Raw genomic sequence first — 21930 nt, 5'->3', positions numbered from 1 at the left:
AAAACTACATTTATTTTACTCCAGGTTCTGACTGTCTGACTATCACATATCTGCTAAACAATAAAGCCAGAACTGTTTAGCATTGGGTTCGGCACTTTATTTATTTATTTATTTATTTATTTATTTATTTATTTATTGTCCCGAGACAGAGTCTCACTTCGTTATTGTGTGTCTGGGTCCTGAACTCTCTATGTAGCCAAGTCTGTCCTTGAATTTGTGGCAGTCCTCCTGCCTGCGCTTTCAAAATGCTGAGATTACAGGTGCCACCCAACCCTTTCCTTCCACCCCTTATGGTTTTTTGTTTGTTTGTTTTTGTTTTTGTCTTGTTTTGTTTTTTGAGACAGGGTTTCTCTGTGTAGCCTTGGCTGTCCTGGACTCACTTTGTAGACCAGGCTGGCCTCGAACTCACAGCAATCTGCCTGCCTCTGCCTCCCGAGTGCTGGGGTTAAAGGAGTGCGCCACCACGCACAGCTCCTTCCACCCCTTAACTACTGACAGAGAGGTCCTATGAGCCTAGTCAAGCCATATTAATCCCTGGATGGCTGGCTCTACAGCGCAGGGGAAGGCCAGAGCAAGATAACTGGGCTTTAAAGGTCAGTCTGGGCTGTATGAAAGATACTTTCTCAAACAAAACAAAACATCTTCAATTTTCCTGCATGTTGTAATAGAGAGTCCGTATTGCTCAGAGCTGCCCCTTAGTCTCTTCCCATTGTGTCTCCCTTAGCTCCATCTCCCGCGTCCCCGTCCATCACACACAGAGCCTTTCAGCATAACACAGACTAGGCTGTGACACCCAGGTGCCCAGGAACTTGCTCGTTGATCTGACTAGTGTTCATTATTCTCAAGGAAGGAGCTGCCTGGCTTTTAAAATCCTTATTCATTGGATTTTGAAATAGTCTCCAGCCTTCCCAAACACACGCAGAGGTGAGGTCTTCATTCTGCCCTCCTGGGTATTTGAATTCCAAGTATAAAGTCATAATATTGAAACACTTGCTGGGTGTTTGCTGTGTTCCGATCGCTACCGTAAATCCTGAACTTAGTTCTCCCCTTTAATTCTCACAATAGCCTTCGCTTTGTTTTGTTTTGTTTTGTTTGCCACCTTTGGGAGGTGGCGGTGAAAAAACAAGAGGATGAGCAGCTAAAGTGACTGTGCAAGCTCACATGATTAGAAAGGGCTCCCGACTACTGCTCGGCCCTGCTTCTGCCGAGGAAACCATGCCCACTCTACCTTGTGTCTGCAGAGCCTGGCCAATGGTGGTGTGTATAGTTGCCCCAGTTCGAGTTTTATCTTTAAGATGGGCCATAATACCCCTACTTTCTACTCCACAAAATTGTTTAGGATAAGAGTCAGCCAACAAAAGCACACAGGCCAATGTTGGCCTACACGCATTTTTGTAAGTGTCTCAGGGTCATATAGCTATGTGTGAGTGATCCTCTTGCCCCCAGCTGCTATCCTACTGCAAAGACAGAAGGGAGTAGTGAAGACAGAGTTCACACGGTGCACTGCCCAACATAGCCAGAGAGATCAGGGACAGGGTTTGCTGACCCAGTTCATTGCTCAGCTAACCCAGGCTGGCCTTTAATTCTCTGCGTGACCAAGGCTGACCTTGAACCCCTGATCCACTTGCCTGCCTCTACCTCCCCATGTGCTATGATTTCAGGCATGCAGCACCATGCCTGGGTTTGGTGCTGTGACATCAGCATAAATGTTATATCTTATGAAGAAGTAATATTAAAGTCGTGTCTATAAAAACCACAATATGTGAACACGAGCTGCAGAAGGTGTGTGTGTGTGTGTGTGTGTGTGTGTGTGTGTGTGTGTGTGTGTGTGTGTGTCCGGATTCATGCACAAGTGTGGAGGTGAGAAATCAATCTCAGTGTCACTTCTCAGAAGCCACCCACCTTGCTTTTTGAGACAGTGCTTCTCATTGACCTGGAACTAGCAAATTCCAGAGTCTCACCTCTCTACATCCCAGAACTAGAATTCAAAGCTTGAGCCATCACTCCAGGCTTTTGTACAGAGTGCTGGGAATCAGCCCCAGACCCTCACGCTTGTGTGGCAAGCACGTTACCTACTGACCGCCTCTCTCCCTCTGAACTGCAGATTCTTACCTGTTAATATTTTCTGCCACTAGATATTACACTTTACACTGGGCCTGATATGTGACAATTCACAATAAAGCATGACAATTTTGTGTTACTGTTCTGTTGACGCTTTAAGAGTCATATAATATAAAGAATTCGGAAGTTTAACTATTTCTGAAATAGTGAGGAGAAACTACAGGGTTGGGGCCTAGAGAAAGGCTGTCGGCAAAGTTCTTACTGGAGGGGCGGGGGGGGGGGGGGGGGACAAAGGCCTGAAGTTTAAATCTGAGGCAAAAGCTCCCTGATAGTCAATACCAATACCAATCTCTGGCCCCACTCAAGTGAACAGACATTTGCACACATGTCCACAACACATACACACCACATACTAACACATATGACCACCACATATACACACAAAGAAATAAAATATAATATTTGAATATATATGATATTTGTGGGACCGGAGAGATGGCTCAGCAGTTAAGAGCCCTTCCTGCTATCCCATAGGACCCAAACTCAATTCCCAGCACCTGGGTCAGGATGCTCAGCGCCGCATTAATCTGCAAGCATTCCATTCCTACACAGAACCATGAGTCACAATCCCTGCCACCTGTCTATCTATCTCGATCATTGTGATGGGCGCTAAACCTAATTTTGTACAGATAACAGGAGCAGAGAGTGGTGTTCCAAATTTATATTTTCCACTGGTACACAGTTGATTTTGAGTGAAATTATTTTAGGCAACTCCTCAGGTTGCTAATGTGTCTTGAGGCTTACTCATGAATGGTGCTGGTGTTACCTTATCTAGCTGTGCGGTATTTGCTCTCACTCCTTCCACAGGTGAGACCGAAGAAATAAAACTCAAGCCATCCATTATTGCTTTTGTGAATGGTGTTCATGCTAAGCGTATCGATGTAACTTTAGAACAAGGTTTCTATGGAGTTGAACAACAAAGTGACCTCAACATTTTCCACTCTCCTTTTCCTTTGTAGTCTTAAATATTTTAGAGAATGCCAAAGAGCATTTCTGTGGAATATTATTTATCTCTTTATCTCATTAATTAGGAACAGAAATACAAAGATTTGAAACACTGGGAATATATAGGTATGTGTTCCACTGCCTTCAAAGCAACAACTCCATAAGAGCTTTCTACTGTTCACTCTTGAGAGTCAAGGCTTATAACCTCTTGCTCTTATTGTGAAATCACATTTTTGCTTTTCTGTCATCCAACCCAGAAAGGTGTTGCATCACCTGTGGGAACTGCTATTGAAATATATGTGCATATATTCACCTTTACAAATCCCGCTGTCAGAATACAACTTACAACATCTGAGCCAAGAAGACAGGGCACTTGTGTGTGCACATCCAAGAATGGTTCTCTTTTCTTCTGCCTCCAGCTCTGGGAGTTCCTGAAGCCCAACACCCCATTGGAGTCCCGGATTTCTAAGCAGTGGTGTGAGATTGGTTTCCAAGGTGATGATCCGAAAACCGATTTTCGAGGAATGGGTCTTCTGGGGCTTTACAATTTACAGTGAGTAAAATACAGAATAGTTGAGCATTAAAGCAATGTGCTTAGCCTGCCGGTGTTGACATTGCAAAGAGGAGCTATTGCGTTCAAGCCCAACCAATTCTCTGAAGAGAAAAATCAGGATCATACAACTTTGGTTGTTTGTTTGTTTGTTTGAGACAGGGCTTCTCTATGTAGCCTTGGCTGTCCTGGACTCACTTTGTAGACCAGGCTGGCCTTGAACTCCCAGTGATCCACCTGCCTCTGCCTCCCGGATGCTGGGATTAAAGGTGTGCGCCACCATCACCTGGCTAGGATCATACAATTTTAAAACTTGCCAGCGCCTTGCCTATATTTCAATAGACTGCATAGAAATGTTTAAAGCAGATTTTAGATATGTATTTTTAATTTTTTATTATGTAAATCTTTAAGCACATCAAAAACATACCCTCTTATATTGATGGCCTGAATTCTTTTTAGACCCTCAAAAAGAGCTAATGCAAATTTTGTACCATTTGTCATTTCACTGCTCATTTTTCAATATGTACCTTGAAATAAAATGCCAATACTGGGCCTTGAAATGTTTCAGCAGGGAAAATTGCCTGCCACCACATTCTGTGACCTGAATTTGAGCCCAGAAACCTACATGGTAAAAGGAGAGAACTGACTCCATTAAGCTGCCCTCTGACCTCCACAGGTGCACAACCACATGTGCATAGACACATAAAATAAATAAAGCAATCTAAAATTGCTGCTTTAAATTTCCCTTGCCTTCTTAGGTTTGTCTAATGAATTGTGTAGGCAGACATTAGTAACTTTGCTGTAGTTTTATTATTGTCTATGTTAAATATGTTTTATGATGTACATTTGAAGCTGTGTGAGTCTTTATGCTTATTATGAAAGTTCATTGCCAAGCCCCACCCAAGGCAGAAGTTTGGTTTTTATTAACATCCCTAAGTTCTGTAAGATGTTTTCTAATCACCAAAATTCAAATAGAGTGTGACTGCGTTCTAAGAAAGATCCCTTTGATCTGGGCATTGGGGCGCACGGCTGTAACTCCTAACTCTTGGGAGACTGAAGCAAAGGGGTCAGGACTCATCTTTGGCTGCATAATGGTGTCAATGCCAACCCGAGCTATGGGAGGCACTGCCTTAGCGGGAAAACAGGAAGCAAGGAAGGACAGGAGGAAAAAAGGGAGAGAAAGTGTGTACAAGAAGGATAGGAGAAAAAAAGAAAAAAAAAAACCAAGGGTAGGAAAGGGGGAGGGGAGGGGAGGGGAAGGGAGAGGGAAGGGGGAGGGAAGAGGATAGGGGAGGGGAAGGGAGAGGAAAGAAGGGGGTGGGGAGGGGAAGGACTTGGAGATCTGCTTCTCTCAGGCCCTTGACTATGGCGTCTTCCATCGCTTCAATCACCTGAATCCTCGATAATGCTTTACTGTATACTTGGCTCTCTGGGTAATAACAAAGTTCACAGGTACTTTTTCAAGTCTGTTGGCTCTAGAAGTGTGGTGGTCCCATGCCAGCATCTGTCTCTGAGTGCAAGTGGCCTCTCACCAAGTGAGGTGACTGTCTTTCCCTCTGCCTGCAGATATTTCGCAGAACGGGATGCCACAGTGGCTCAGCAGGTCCTCTCCGACTCCGTTCATCCAAAATGCAGGTAACTGTTCGGAATAAAAGAAGGATTAGGTTTTTCGGATTAGTAAATATCATTTCCCACATGGATCTATAGAGAAGAATATCAGGAGAGCCAGCTCACTGGAAGCCAAGCTTAAAATGCCCTCACTAGCCTTTTTGGCAGGCGCTGGTCAGGAAGGTTAGCACTTCAGATAGGCATTTCAGGATTCAGAATGCAGAGAGGTGTCCTTCGAGTAAGGTGCGTGTCAAGGGTGTCTAGGAAAATTGAAAGGTGAGCATGGAGGGACAGATATGAAGGAAAGAATTCAGAAACCAGGGAGTGCACATAGAGGGAAACGGGAAGACACAAAGTCAAAGACCAACAACAGAGAAAGGCTCAGCTTACTTAGGCTATTTTTGTTTTACAGTTCAAGACTGTATTTGTGTTTTCATTTGCATTTACTTGATGTTTTTTTTTTTTTTCTTTGACTGAATACATGAAGGGATATCACTAAGGAGGAAATAAGGTATTTTCTTTGTTTTTGTGTTTTGCTTTATTCTATTTTAGAATGAATAGGTTAAGACTTTCTATAAAGTAAGTAGACTTATGAAAAACACCTTTAAAGGCAAGCATTCACCAACTCTTACTCTAATATGGTTGGTTATTTGTGGGCTGCATTTTTATGAGCTAAAATCCAGATTGAACTAATCTAGGTCAGGAAGCCTGAGCTATGCCTGGCTTGAAGGAGGGTTAATCCTTCCTTTAAGAAGGTCAACACCTCACACATATGACCTAGTCCCTTCAAGGGACATTTTATTTGGAAATCTTTTTCCATAGTGAAAGTTTGGTCTTCGATTAGGTTTTGGTTTTTGTTTGTTTGTATGTATGTTTGTTTGTTTGTTGTTTTGAAACACAGTCTCATTATTTAGCTAGGGATGACCCGAAGCTCACTATGTAGAACAGGCTGACCTCAAACTCACAGAGCTCCTCTACCTCCCTGGTGCCAGGATTAAAAACCTGCCCGCCCCCCTCACTCCTGGCCTCAATTGATGTCTTTCCAATTTAATTATTGTAAATAGTAGCTCTTCTCATGAAGATTCCTTCTATTTTACCAGCTAGGTCCCATAAGCCTTTCTTTTTTTTTAAATCTCCATCTGATGGTACTTAATGATTACTGGCTAAATAAACTGAAGGTTTTAGTATACCAGTCTATAACTCAGAAATCACATGACTTGGGTTTGTTCCCAAACTTACATCTATGGTCTTTTATAAGATTAAAAGTTCAGGGGCCTGGAGAGATGGCTTAGAGGTTAAGAGCAGTGGCTGTTCTTCCAAACGTCCTGAGTTCACTTCCCAGTAACCAACCACATGGTGGCTCACAACCATCTGTAATGAGATCTGGTGCCCTCTTCTGGCCTGCAGGCACACATGCAGGCAGAACAGTGTATGAATAGTAAATACTTAAATCTTTTCTTAAAAGAGTAAAATTTCATTTTCTTTACTTTTATTTATTTTAAGAAACCCATTAAAGTCATCTAGCTGTTCCTTGACAGATTATATGGTCAAACTCAAGCTATTTTGGCTTTTCAACTCTGTCTTCTGGATTGCATAATCTCTACACTCTGAACTCCTCTAATTAAAGATGACTGGGAGTCTTTATGTCCTTCCAAGTGGTGTTTCTCACCTCAGAACCAGAGGCCATGGATAGTCTGTGATCTGGGGAAGTAATAGTAAGCCTAAGATATTTTTTGACTAACCATTGAAGGGAGATTAATTTTGTCAGGAAGCCATCCTCAAACAAGGGGAGGGTCGACAGAGGCCTCGCAGTTGAGGCTCCTTCGCAGGCCGTCAAAGCGTGCTTGAGGAGCTATGGACTGCTCTCGAGAAGACTGGCCTCTGTGCATGTGCTTTGTAAGAACCTGCTTTATCCCTCAAGCTACAAGCCAGTCAAAGAGAAAGAGGCTTTTGTATTAGCTGCTTCCAACTGATGGTAAAGGTCACCAAATGTGAATCACGGTGTCTCGAAAATGCGAATCCACTTCTTACATAATTGTCTGAAAGAAATATTTTTGACCAGCTGTCGCATCATCATAGCTCCTACCAGGCCTTACATATTTTAGGTATTCAACAGTGAGACATGACTATCTGGACTAAGGGCATGTTCGCAAGTATCCTTCAGCAAGTATGATACATTGTGACTGTCCAGAGAGACAGTAACTGGAGGGATAAACATAGATGCAACTTCAAGAGGATAATTAGGCCTGTTGGTTTTCGTTTGCTTGTCTAGGGGCTATCTTATAGGTAATCAAATAAGTGGAAGTTACTTGGCCTTTTCTTATATTTAAAATGCAGACAAAGATTTTATCTAGCAACTATATACACAAGATTTTGTTTAATACATATGGATGCACTGTGGACTTTCAAAAGCTTTGTTGAAGAGAAAATGGATATACAATTTTTTTTTAATTTCAACCCATTTGGAAGATGATTCTTTTGTAGAGGCAAACTCTCTTGGTGCCTCTTTAGTTTATAGATTGTTGGTTAGAAAGCACACTTTTAAAATAGGAATGTTTTACCATGAAGTCTAGCAATGATTTGGCATCATAGTCAGTCATTCGTAGAGTAGAAAGCACATGTGTTTAAATAGCCACCCTGTGCAATGTTTCTGTGCTTGTGTGCTGTGGAGTTACATGAGTGTTTGTAGCATGTCATTTGCCATCTGCTCTAGAAAATCCTCCTTTTTCCAGCTTAGATGAATTTAAGAACTGTATGTAGCTCCAACTCTAAAGTTTGTTTTTGAGGCAAGGTCTTATTAGGTAGCTCGGGCTGACCTATAATTCAAAAATCTTCCTGCATTGGCTTATGTTAAAACTGCTAACTATATGTATATGTACGTTATCCAACACTAATAAGTTTGAATATATCAACTCTAAAAGCAACAACACTAGTGGGGAGTGATGCAATTACAGATGTGTGTTACCACGCCGCCGAGATTGTGCTGTTGTTTTTAACAGTGACACATTCAGACTGCTTAGTGTGATAATAGGGTAACATATATTATCTATGTGTAGTTACCAGTTTAATATAGGCATTCAAAGAGAGCAAGAACAAATTAAATATTAAGTGTTACTGTATTTATTTGTTCTTTCTTTCAGCAAATTCAGCAAAACAGAATGGGAGAAGAAGAGGATGGATAAAGCAATTGGGTAAGTGTTGAGTTGTGCATGAAGACTGTCAGCCCTGGCCCGGGGACAAAAGAACTGGGTGGGATTCCCAGCATCCACATGGTGACTCACAGCCATCTATAACTCCAGTTCCTGGAGACCTAATGCTGTTTTCTTGCCTCCATGGGAACCAGGCTCTCACATGGTGCATAGATACATACGCAGACAAAACACCAATGCTCATAGAACACTAAAGTGAATTTTAAAAATTATTTTAAGTGTTTACTTTAGATGCCGGGCAACATAGCATAGCAGGTAAAGGACTTTGCCACTGAGCCTGGTGATCTGCATTCGATCCCTGGAACCTATATGTAGAAGGAAAGAGCACTCAAATCCTCTCCTGACCTCCAGAAATACATGCGTGGCACATGAGACACAAACAAATCAGCAAATATTATTAGTGGCCTATTTCATTAAAAATATTTCTATGCTGGCTGGGTGGTGGTGCTGCACACCTTTAATCCCAGCTCTCGGGAGGCAGAGGCAGGTGGATCGCTGTGAGTTAGAGGCCAGCCTGGTCTACAATGCGAGTCCAGGACAGCCAAGGCTACACAGAGGAAACCCTGTCTCAAAAAACAAAACACAAAACAAAACAAAACAAAAAACAAAAACAAACAAAAAAATTTCTATGCTGGATTTATAACAACAGGGAGAATTTACGTATTCCGTTCCCTTTTCTGTAGAATAGGGACATAAGGTATACTTTGTAGTGATAACAATATTTCCCACAGAAAAATTTAAATTTTGAAAAACACAGGCATACTAACCAGAACTCAGCCTGCCCTATCACTTGTGCACACCCATAGTGAGACTCACAGCTTTTCATTCTGTTTCTTCATGCACCCATGAGCACCTTCACTGAATCCCAGCTTGTTCTACACATGTATCTTGCTTTAAAGTCTCTAATAATACAATTTTAGTTAGCTGTAAAATTACCATAATTTAACTAACACCCAAAACTACCATAATTAATTTCTCTAGGAATCTTCCTAGCATATTTGAGTAGTTTCTATGTCTCATCATGATAAATAATGCTGCAATAAATATTCTTAAACATAAAGCTTTGTCAGCGTCGGCCACTGACCTACCATGTGTTTGGAAGTGGAATTACCAAGTCAAAGCACATAAACTCTCAATTCTCTTAGCACATGCCCCTGAAACTTTGTGATAGATTTAAAAGACAAGTTCTTTGATGTAGTAAAGCCGGATGGGCGTCTTGGCACTCTGATGATTTGGCAGGAATTTAGAGCTCAGGTTACCAGTTTTTGAGGTGTTTATATCCCATATTGCAACACTTTTGGGTTTTGTGGGTCCTACCTACAGGTACTCCTTTGCAATCGTGGGCATCAATATCACCGATCTGGCATATAATCTGCTCGTGAGCGGCGCTCTAAAAACACACTTCTACAACATTGCCCCTGAAGCTCCGACACTGTGTCACTTCCAACAAACATTCTGTAAGTGTCCTACTGTTTAATTATCTGTGTGTGTTTCTGTAGAGAGCTCCAGACAAGGGTCAAAACTGAGAGGTCACTGTGATGGTGCTACATCAGGCCCTTGGAAGTTGCTCCGTGTTAAGTTCTTTGTCTGTTTATTTTCTCGTGTAAATACCTTTGCTTATATTTCTGGGCATCGTGAATTTTTTTCTTTTTTTTTTTTTTTTTTCCTGTTCTTATATGATATGCAATGTGTCAGCTTCAGGTCTGACTTTTGTCTGTCTCCCTCTGATCTAGCATGGCTTAACACTGAAGACAGCCTGAGTTGACTGCCGGGTTCTATGTTTTGACAGAAATGAAATTCACAAGAAGATTAGAAAGTAGTGTTGAAAGACTTGCCTAGAAAGTAGGTCAAAAAGGTATTGATGAAAAGTTAAAGAAAGGAAGAAGGTTGAAGCATGAAAGGGCCGTTATGAGAAGTCTCCTATCTGAGTAAGGGGGACGGTGACAACAAGGGGAATGAGACAAAGAAATTAATCAAGAAAAAACTAGCAAGATGGCTCTGTGGGTGAAAACAGTTGCTGCTAAGCATGAAGATCTGAGTTCGATCACCAAGACATACATGATAAAAGGCGAGAACCAACTCTGATAAGGCCTCTCCATAAATGCTCTCTCTCTCTGTCTCTCTCTGTCTCTGTCTCTCTCTGTCTCTCTATCTCTGTCTCTCTGTCTCTTCTCTCTCTCTCTCTCTCTCTCTCTCTCTCTCTCTCTCTCTCTCTCTCTCTCACACACACACACACACACACACACACACACAGAAGGAAGGGAGGAAGGAAGGAAGGAAATAAAGGTGATAAAACTTTAGGCCTGAAGGATGGGTCTTCCTATTTTAAGTTCTAAATGCCAACATAATAGATTAAAATCTGCCAAATCAACATAATAGATTGAAGTCTATGTCACTATGAGATATTAGGACATTGTAAAGAGATGATCCTGAAATTTTCTGAAACTGTCACTCTAGCACTTTGGAATCAAGATTACACTAGACTTCTCAAGAGCAGCATTTTATTCTAGAACACGGTGGAACTGTGACTAGAAGAACTTAAGATGGCACAAAGGGAACGTGATTTACAGTTTCAAATTACATTTCCACTCTCACTTATCAATTGAGTATCAAAACAGGACAGACTTTTCTTTAATAAATGCAAGGTCTTAAATATTTTTATTTCCCCATAACTTGATCAGGAAACTCTTGAGAAATATAATGTCTCTACAAAATAAAAGAGTAATTCTAGGAAGAATAAATTAACCCTGATGACAGGCAGTCTTTCCAGGAGGAGAATGAAGGCATTCTTCAGATACAGGAAAGCAACCGTCCTGAGGTGGGGCCCACACAACGGGCTGAGAAGAACAAATCTCGATTTGACAAAGCTCTGGGACTAAGAGACCATGTACCACGTTGGAACACACTTAGGATGCACTTGGCACCCTTCGGGAAAGTGGTTTGTGGTTAAATGGAAAACTAAGTCAGTGAATGAAGCAGGCAGTTAGTACTGGGTTAAGAAAACCATAAGACACTGAGTATGGCTGGATCCCCAAACAGGAGCTAAACCCGTATCTTCTGTAAATAGAGGTTTAAAGAACAGCCCCAAAGTGGAATGCAGCTTCTGGGGAGCTACCCAAAGAATCAGGCGAAGCAACTGTAGAGCAAGGGTTAGGTAAAGGAGGGCACCGTCTTTGGTGGTGTTTTGTCTTCTCATCAAACCGTATGAAACTCTCTGATGGGGTGCACGTACAACTGATGAGACTGAAAAAGAAGCACTTACGCTATAACCTGTTAGTAGAAAACAGAAGTTCCTCACATGACCCTTTGCACCTCCTGCCTTGACCAGTGGGGTATTACATTCACTCCTGTAGCAATTCTATGTCCAGCAAATACGGCTGAGCTTTTGCTGTAAATCAGAGTCTATCTATACTAAGGAACACCGCATCTGAGCAAATAAGTACAACGTACTGGGAAGTGAAGAGACTGTTTTAAACCATTGGAAAGGTATATTGCTGCCTTCACCCACTCAGTCTGAGAGGCCGAGGGAGCTCCTTAAAGCAGATGCTACTTTCAGTGAAAACCCAAAGGATGCACAGCAGAAAGTAAAGCAATGGGGACCGAGTGGTGCAACCAGAGAAGTGCTGAGGACACGGGCCGTAAAACGAGAGAGCACAGCAGATCCAAGCAGCAGCATCGTAGGGAGGGGAATGCATAGATAGGATAGGAAGAGGTGTGATTAGCCATGATACAGGAAATGTAGGAGAAGAGCTTGCGATGGACCCTGAAGAGCTTTGAGCCACGCCAGAGAACACAGTCATAAACTGCTAACAAGAACAGCCTCTTGCTCTGTGTTTCATTAACCTTTTACAAGCCGCCCTATCCTGTAGTTTCCATCTGTCTTAGAAAATGAGAGAAGCTCTCGTAAGGGAAAATAGAATGAGTTTAATTCCAGGCAAACTGAAAGTCAGTTCTTTTGGGAAGGTCTATTCGAAGCCACAGAATGGACATTCCTGTGAGATGCTATAGGTCCCCGACGAGTTAGAAGCCTGCACTTTTAATTCATCTGCTTGGAGTTAAAAATCTGGCATCTCCCAGGGAAGAATCAGAGCTGACACTAGAAATAATCAGCATTGAAGGGTAGGAGTAGATGCTTTGTTCATCGCTATATGCTCAGCCTAGTTGAGAGTGCTTGGCAGGTGGACAGGTGGATGGGTAGGTGAGTAGATGGTGGATGGACAAATGGATGGACAGACAGGCAGATAAGGTTCTACAATATTGGATGATATTTATTTCAGGGGGAAAGAGGGTGTAGCTAATAGGGAAATGTTTTAGCATTACCCAATTGATGGGCTTTTCAAAAGAATCCTAGCTCAGGTAAGTAAACAGGAAGCAGGATCTTATTTCCCAGGACATTCTTCTGGTTTTAGAGAGAGCAGAAAACCTCCTAAAAGATTGGGTCATGGACAGAGAACAGACATCTTTAGAAGAGGCAAACTGTGCCCTGAGGTCATTGTCCCACCATTGGGCATGGTCACTTCTGCACATCTCCCCTGGAATATTCCTGCAATTATCAGTGTCCCTGCGCCTGCCTCTGCTCTCTGCCAACAGGATGCAGCGAAGTAAAAACCAAGACACATTTAAGCAGCAATAAATATGCATCAGGGCCCCTGATAGCAAGCCAAATTAGTATTCAAAACAAGTATTTCATCTAGAGGAAAGGAAATAAGAATGTGATGGCTCTACCATCCTGGCTTCACAGTCTTAGTGAATGCTGTGCTGCCAAGGCACCGTGTTGTAAAAAAAAAAAAAAAACGACATCCAATCTAAAGCTCCACTGAGCACACAACTAACTGTAACGGGGTAAGATTAGGTGCTGTGATCAGAGGAAGGACCAGCGCAGATGAGGGAGGGAGTTATCTCTTCTTTGACCTTCAAGAGAAGGAACTATTGCATAGAAATAGGCACGGAGGAGCAGAAGACGCTAAGAGAGGCAGCCTGTAGTGATGGCGGGACGGCAGCCTGCTTCAGCCCTGCTTTCCAGATGTTAACTGTGTAGCTATGTGCTGTTCAAGCCTCCTGGCTGAACCGTGTCCACATCTGTAAGATGGAGATATGACATCTGCTTGGGCAAGCCACAGCACCGGGGAACGAAATTGAAAACTAGAAGCAATAGCTTGACTCTGTTTTCTCCTTCCCCTTTCCACACTGCTCTGTCAGCTTTCTCAGCTGACAAATCATTGTCAGAAACTGGACACCCATCTCTCTCTCTCTTTCTTCAAGAGACAGAGAATTAGGAAACATGAGAACTCCACCTTTTCCCTCATTCTCAGTGCCAAATAGTGTATCTGTTACATACACAATTGGTAGTTGGGTTGATCAGACAACTGGCCAAATGCATTTTTGAATGCACTTTGGAAGCCAGGTCACCGTTTTCATATTTTCACTGCAACCATGTTAGAAAGTCTCTATCCATTTTCCTGATAAGATAGGGAGAGTCTCAGGGAATCTGTCCCCGGGGGGTTTACAGTTTACGTTTGTACTTACAGAGGAAGTATTAACACAACGGTGTCAGATTATGAAGCGCCGTCACTCTCCAAGGCGGTCTTCTGTAACTGTGTGTCCAGTAGAAAAATGGGGGAAACTACTGTGTCTGAGTTCTTCTAGACCTATGTGATGTATTACATCCCCTTAAGAGCGAGGTGCCAGCGTGCCTGCATATTATAGGAGAGTGGGCGTCTTTACATGCGCTACAGAAAAATGAATCATTCATTACAAGGAGGGAGTTGGCTGGGTGTGGTGGCGCACGCCTTTAATCCCAGCATTTGGGAAGCAGAGGCAGGCGGATCGCTGTGAGTTTGAGGCCAGCATGGTCTACAAAGGGAGCCTAGGACTGCCAACGTAATACAGAGAAACCTTGTCTCGAAAAACTGTTTAGTTAAAAAAAAAATCAGGAGTAGAGATGCTACATGTTCTGATTTGATAGTCCACGTCGCACCCATGCATCAAGTGACCACATTGCACCGTATAAATCCATACAGTCAAAAACCAAATTTAAAAAAAATGGTTTTCACGGTACCTGTATTATCACTGTCAACAGGAGTATGGTAATGAGATGGATGCAGCATGGATGACTTTAATTTTATAATTACATACATACATAATATTATAAATTTATGATTTATAATATTAGAAACTAACTCTCATCCACAGCCAAACATTAGGCAGACAGAGCTCATAGAATCCTGAGAAAGAGGGGGAGGGAAGATTGTAGGAGGAGAGGCATTGAGGACACTGCAAGAAAATGGCATACAGAATCAACTAGGCGGGGCTCGTAGGGGCTCACAGATTGAACCAACAATCAGGGAGTCTATATTGGTCAGCACCATGTCCTCTGCACATATGTCATAGGCGTGTAGCTTAGTGTTATTGTGGACTCCTAACAGTGGGAGGGGGTTCTCTGACTCTTTTGCCTGTTTTGGGAACCATTTTCCTCCTACTGAGTTGCCATGTCCAGTGCTGATAATGAGGGTTTGTGCCTAGTCTTATTGTAACTTGTTATGCCATGCTTGGTTAAGATCCCTGGGGAACCAGCTCTTTTCTAAAGGGAAACTGAGGAGGAATGGATACAGGGGAGAAGGGAGGTGGGGGAGGGGCTGGGAGAGAGAAGAGGGGGGAGGGAAGCTGAGGTTGGGGTGGAATATATGAGAGAAGAATTAATAAGAAAAGGGAGGGAAAGAAATCTGGCTGTCCTAGCAAAAATAGCTCAAGTATATTTACTTGAGCTGAAAGACAAGTTAGAAAACGTAGATGTGCATCTTCTATATTACGAAATGAAGGAATTATGAATTCTCATTCATTTCTTTTGTAACCGTATCAGTTGAAACCTCCCTAGAAAGGGCCTGAGGGGATGTAAAAAGATGGAGTCTTCTAGACCTTAGTTTAGGTCTAGAGGATTGAGTTCTTGTTGGTGAGTAAAATGATCAGAAGAAATAGCTCTCTGGTTATGTATGGAAACAACCAGGACAGAGAGGCTCCGTCACTCACTGCACTTGAGCTATGATGAGGAGGCCGGATGCTCAACCTGAAGAAGAGATGAAAGCTGGACACAGGACACTGTGAGCGCCAGAGAGGAACTGGATTTGTTCCGTGAATAGAAGCCAACAGCTTTCTGCCCAAGAACCTTCTAAAATCTTGGGCTGAAGCGGGAAGATTACAAATTGAAGACTCGCTAGTACTGCGTACCGAGGCCCTTTAAAAACACAAAGCAAAAACCAAAATCCTTCCTTATATGTGTAACTGTCAATGCCGTTCCTGGAGATGCCCAAGCCTTTAGGTCCCCTCCGGAATGCAACGGTCAGATCAATAGAAACAGAAGAGGCAGTTCTTGGGATAATGGTGGAGTTGATTTCCAGCTTGCCTGGTAGTCGGCTTTGTGTAGCCCCAAGGCCAGCTGGGTGAGGGGCGTGAGAGCCTCCATCAGAAATGGTAAAAAGAAGCACTGCCCATTGCCCTGAAAGAAATGGAGTAGGGCTCCGGAGGCAGTAGACCTGATGGAGTGCTCAGTGTTACATAAACCAAGTGTGGCAATGCACTGGAGAGGTGGAGACAGGAGAATCAGAGAAGTGTTCAAAGTCCTCTGCGACAGAATGAGTTCAAGAGACCTTGTCAAAAGAAAAAGAAATGGAGCTGAATAGAGAACCCAAAATAAGTGAAAATGATTGCTCCGTCAGCCCTTTCTCTGAGCTCTTAAAACTGTGTGAGTATGCCTAAGCATGCAACGAGAGAGGGATAAGAGGGGTGGGTCGGCGGTATCAGTGGGTCGCCATCACAATGTGTACTGGGGAAGGACACCTCAAATGGGATATGAATAAATGAAGTTTTATTGTTACTCATGGGGTTATGCTGAAAGTATTTCCGTACATTGTTAGTTACAGAGGAAAAGCTTTGGGTTTTCCTTTGTTATTCAAGTGAGTGTGTTTGTTTGTCTTCCTGTGCCTCCATTCTTTCTTAAGCTCCTTCCTCCTGGTTTCTCTTTAAACATCAAAGTAAAAGAGACTCTAACCAGAGTCCCCTCCAGGGTTCCGGCTGTGTTTTCTTGCACCTTCGAAAGCTAAGACAAGGAACAACTTTATAGCATCCACTTCTTCTTTTTCTTTTTCCGACTCTTTTCTAATTGATAGAGAGGCCTGCAGTTGCATTTGGGTTTCCTATATCCAAATACATAACATTACCTTTTAAAGAAAGCATTCACGCTTTATTTCAGATGTGAGTAAAAACATGCAGTGTGCTGGAAAGAATGGGGGCAAAATGGGGAAGAAAGAAACAATAAACAGATTCTTGTTTCAAATTCTTAACATTTATGCAAAAAAAAATTCTCGTCACAGAGTGTTCATGGAGAGCAACTTTGAAAGACAAAAGCATTTGAATATGGAATTGTGCTTTGAAAGGCAACATTATTAACAATTTCATGCAGCTTCATGGCCGAGTCTGTGGAGCTCGGACTTGATTTACAATTCTTACTGTCTCATAATAGACAGTTAAAAACATTTGTTTGATGTGTCTGGGCAATTTAAAACTTTAGTTACATTGAATATCAAGCAGGGAAAAGGCAGAGTGGAGTGGTTTTGAAAGACTGGACCACTGTATTAATTTAGTTGGGATGGGAAGGATGAAGGAGTCACTGACAGCCTTCTAGAATAAGTTCCAGGGGTTTGGGGAGATGGCTCATTGGGTAAAGCACACAGACCACCGGTTCAGGTCCCCACAATCTACATAAATACCAAGTAGGCGTGGTGGCCCATCTGCAGTCCCAGTGCTCAGGTGACAGAGTGTAGACTCCCCAGAACAAGCCGGCTAGCTAGACTAACTGAACTGGATTCAAGTGAGAGGGTCCACCTCAACATTAAAGGTGAGGAGAAGATGCTTAGTATTATCCCCTGCACACACATGCACACACGCCCACATACCTGAAAACATGCATAAAGAAATAAATGTAATTTTAAGTATTTAAAAATATTGCTGAAATCTTTGAAAATAAAGGCATAGTGGCGCACACCTTTAATCCCAGCACTTGAGAAGCAGAGGCAGGTGAATCTCTGTGAGTTGAGGCCAGCCTGGTCTGCGGAGCACAATCCAGGCCTGACTAGCCAGGCCTATATAAAGAACCCTTTCTGAGAGAGAGAGGGTGGGGGAGAAAAGGAAGAAAAGAAAGAAAGAAAAGCACAACTCAAAGTTGAGCTGGAGAGACGGCTCAGCGGTTAAGAGCCCTGACTTGCCTCTCTGCAAAGCATCCACTTCAATTCCCAGCACCCACATAGCAGTTCACAACTGTAACTACGACTTAGGGGATCCAGTGACCTCTTCTGGTCTCCAAAGGACACTACACAGTGTGGAACACAACAGGCAAACACTCAGAAGCGTTAAAAGGCAATTATGAAAAAAAAAAAGAATATGTTCCCAATGTGATTCATATTCAAGAGATGACAGAAGTGATTTGCTTTCCTGCTTTGTGGGATTGAGATCTTTAACATTAGCTGCAAAAGGAGAAAATGATGTAGGCAGCTTGGTAGCTTCTATTCACACTGGTCACACTGGATCCAGGTGTTTTCTGGGAACTCCGTGGAGACTGTTCTTTGGTCTAGCTCATGCACAGTGGGTTGGAATGTGCCTAAGGGCTGTCATCTTGGAGTCTTACCGCTGTCTTGTCTCTAACAGGCTATTTGATGCACGAGTTCCACAAGTTTTGGATTGAGGAGGACCCCATGGATATAATGGAGTTTAATCGCGTGAGGGAGAAATTCCGCAAGAGGATCCTAAAGCAGCTGCAGAACCCAAACATGGCGCTGTGCCCGCACTTTGCTGCGTCGGAAGGTTTAATCAACATGTAGTGCCCACACTGGTTTCAATGGATACCCCCAAACACTGCCCACTGCCTCATTGTCGTCTTAGATCTCTGCTTAGGTGGCAGCTCACACACCTAATGCACATAGTAATATATATATATATATATATATATATATATATATATATGCATGCCTTTTGGTACAGTATTTTCATCTCTTGGTCATAATTCCAAGATTCCCCCAAACACCACTGGTTCTGGAGTATCTACCTCCAGTGACTGCTCATATTGTGGCATAGTGCAGTGTTAATGTCTGTCCCTGACGCCCAGGTATGAAGAAAGTTTTCTATATTTTTTTAGATTTTTTTTCCCTCCCCCTCATCATTCAATATTAAGGATGTGTAATAATTCTCTAGCTGTTATTTGTATGTAAGAGATTTAGCTGAGTCTCATTCTGTGTTCATATTTATCAAGATGTTCCATGAAGATTGCTGCTAGCTTCTCAAGCTGGGTTCATGCTCGGACCTCATTCTGGTAAAGTATAATAAGACTTTAAAATAATGCAGACACATGATAAGCCAAACTCTCCCTGCCCATATAGCTGCACTTCACCAAAATGTAATGAGGCTATAAGAAACTAGCTTAAATAGGAGCCATCCTTGTGTGAAATCCTGCAGAACTATAGCCTGACTTAACTATAGCTGCAACTATGTCGTAGTCATCAGGATAGGAAATTATTTTATTCCCATCACCTCACGGCTTGGATGTCTAAACATGTGTATGATGCTTGGAGACCCCAGAAAAGAAGCCATCTCTTTCCAAGGCTGAAAAAGGGTTTCTCGTTGGCTGCCTCTTGCTGAACCCAGAGTTGTCCTTAGCGCTCCCCAGATCTGAGTCTCCTTGCTTAGGGGACTGAGTGCTCACTGGTTTGTTCTTTATGTTGAGGGGCAATATTTTAAATTTTTTGCAAAAAAAAAAATGTGTTACAACACAGGAACCTAAGTGATGATACCATGCAATGTTTCTTGAAATTAGCATCCTTATATCAGTGGAAGAAGTTGCTTGGAAGAAGAGAAAAAAAAAAACCATCCTCCAACTGTTAAGAATCATCTTCTTAAAAATGTGATTTAGTTTGGAATTATGACTGTAGTCTGTTGAATAGTATTTGCCATGGTATTTCATACCCATGGCATTTTATACTTTGGGACTATCGATTTTAGTATTATTAGATGTTTGTGTAACCACTTGCTTATTTAAATGAATTTTGAGTACTGCCTAATTGTCAGTATATGAATAAATTACATATCATTCTACAGTAATGAAGAGTGGGCTTCATTTTGATGTTTTCGTGCTCGATGGGTCTTAAGATATGCAAATATGTGAGTGGGTGGAAGGTCAAAGACAAACAACTGGTTATAAATTTCCCTCTTTCAGAGCAGCCAGGGGTAATTTAGAATGTTACGAATGAGAGATTTCCTTAATCTTGAGGTCCTATGATGCATTAATGAATAATTTCTTCTTAAATTTAATTTTTTTTAACTTTTGACAGTATCTCATTATGTAGCCCTGCCTTACCTGTAACTCACTGTGTAGACTCGGCTGACCCGGAACTCAGACAGTCACCTGCCTCCAAAGCCAAAGTGCCAGGATTAAAGGTATGCATCACCATGCCCGACCCTCTTACTTTTTCCTCGTTGCTTCCTATAAAATCTGACTTGATTACTGCAAGGCATCTGACTTCTAAAACCTCTCATCTGCCTGTTGTTGCTTGGTAGGATTTCCCTACTCTAGGGGTGTTTCACGCTTCCTCTCTCAGCCCTGGAACCAGATGCTAGCACTTCTACTGCCTCTCCTTCAACCCGTGCCCTCTGTTACACAGCAGGAAGAAGAAAGTCAGTCAGCGCTCAGTGCATACCAGGAATAACGTCTCTAGAAGAAGTGAAAGCTATGAGCTAAGCTGATGGTCCATCTTAGGCACACGGGCACTTTCACCTGAAGGTGAAGGCATGGTTCCACATGCAGGGCAGACTTTGCCAACTACATATGTGTACTGCTTCCTCTTAGCTGGTGTAGTCCTTTACCAGCCATGCACCTTGATGGCATGTAATACTTAGTATACAGTTCAAGGTATTCTGTTCAGGTTGAGAGAGCTGATGGTACAAAGCTAAGACCTTTCCCTCCCAGCTCCTCGGAACCTTTCAGTAGTATCTCAACATGGCTGTGCAACTTTAGGATGATCATCCGCTGCCAGCTCCTTCAAGGTATTATTAGCCTTCTCGTTCACACCTCATTGTAGGAGATGCGTTCTACTCGGTGTCAGAGACACGTGATGTGTGCTAAGTGTATATGTGTGTTTCCCTGGGGTATTTTTAGCTTGCTCATATATATTCCATTGAACAAGGATTGAGCATAGAAAATGTAAATCGTGTAGCATATTTCCTGCAAGCTTTCCAAAACAGTACTTGATATATGATTTTTAAAAATATTCTAGTTTACACTGTAGAGAAGTAAATTTTGTAAAAACAAAAATACTCTTTGAAGCATCATTTCTGAAACCTGACACTTTAGCTGGATTTTCCCTTCTCACATTTCTTGCTATTGTGCTGTAGTGAAAAACATTTGTCTGGTAATCCACCATCTCGTGCACATTTGTAAAGAAGCTTAGATAGGCACCATTCCGAAATCAGGGAATGTGTGTGTGTGTGTGTGTGTGAGAGAGAGAGAGAGAGAGAGAGAGAGAGAGAGAGAGAGAGAGAGAGAGAGGAGAGGCTGTTGACTTCTTTGGTACAAGCAATTTAAGGAACCAGAGATGTTACATGACCAAAGTAGACCAAAAGACAGATATAAGTAAGAATTGGCTGCTCAGAACTCAATGTTACAGATACAAGCCCATCTTTTTGCTTTCTTACTTTAGCAGAAGTGCGTCATGGGATCCTGTCATAAATAAATACTATGCACCTATCAGAGGTATGGGTTTTGTCTGAGTTGAGAACTTCAGCTCCAAAGACTGGGCCTAAAATGTGATGTGGAAATGAAACCTGGTAATCAAATTCCATGGGCAAACATGGGAGGCCAGGTCCAGACTGAATAGAAATGAAGATGGGACCAGAGTTGTTAAGAGTGTGAGTGGAGGAAATTAAGGGTTCCAGAGAAAGTAAGAAAACAGAAAGCAAAAATTCTCAGCTCACTGAGTTCGGAGCCACGTGAAAGAGCACCACCACCACCCCCCCCCCCCACCCCACCACCACCCCCGAGGCACAGTAATGCGCACTCTGCCAAAGCGTGTCTCCAACTCTCCTGGAAGCATAATCGGAAATGCTCTAACCCAGAGACAAGAGAGAAAAGCAGAACCGGGTGCCACAGCAAGCCCTAGAAAGCGGTTCCAGCGTGGAGTCCATTTCTAATGCTGGCATTCGGTGAGTCCCAGGGCCATGCGTCAGGAGCCTGCCAGCCTTGACCTTGCATGCCCTCAGCTCCTAGACAGCAGCTAAAGTCTGAGTAGCTCCGTTTGCATTCTTGCTTGCTTTTCTTTTCTTCCTCTTTTAAAATTTGCTAGATTTATTCATTTTATTTTCTGTGCATTTTTTTACCAGCATGCGTGGATGTGCCTGCAGATGTCAGAAAAGGGCAACAGATAATTGTAAATCACCGTGTGGTGCCTGGGAATTGAACCC

At 42.6% G+C, this 21930-nt stretch overlaps 1 protein-coding gene across 1 annotated transcript in view; it reads left to right on the top strand.

Moving 5' to 3' along the window:
• Nucleotides 1-19088, top strand: part of Elmod1 (ELMO domain containing 1) — a 52968-nt gene extending 33880 nt beyond the window's left edge. The window contains exons 7-12 of the mRNA XM_051156474.1: nt 3486-3619; nt 5183-5251; nt 5712-5735; nt 8365-8415; nt 9757-9890; nt 18130-19088. Of these exons, the coding sequence (XP_051012431.1) occupies nt 3486-3619; nt 5183-5251; nt 5712-5735; nt 8365-8415; nt 9757-9890; nt 18130-18302 (585 nt within the window). The 3' untranslated portion in view covers nt 18303-19088. The remainder of the gene's footprint in view (nt 1-3485; nt 3620-5182; nt 5252-5711; nt 5736-8364; nt 8416-9756; nt 9891-18129) is intronic.
• Nucleotides 19089-21930: the final 2842 nt, after the last annotated feature.

This window comes from Acomys russatus, chromosome 14 (assembly GCF_903995435.1).
Source record: "Acomys russatus chromosome 14, mAcoRus1.1, whole genome shotgun sequence".
NCBI lineage: Eukaryota > Metazoa > Chordata > Mammalia > Rodentia > Muridae > Acomys > Acomys russatus.
Note: the sequence above shows the minus strand (reverse complement) of the source record. Positions and strands in the feature narration are given on the sequence as shown.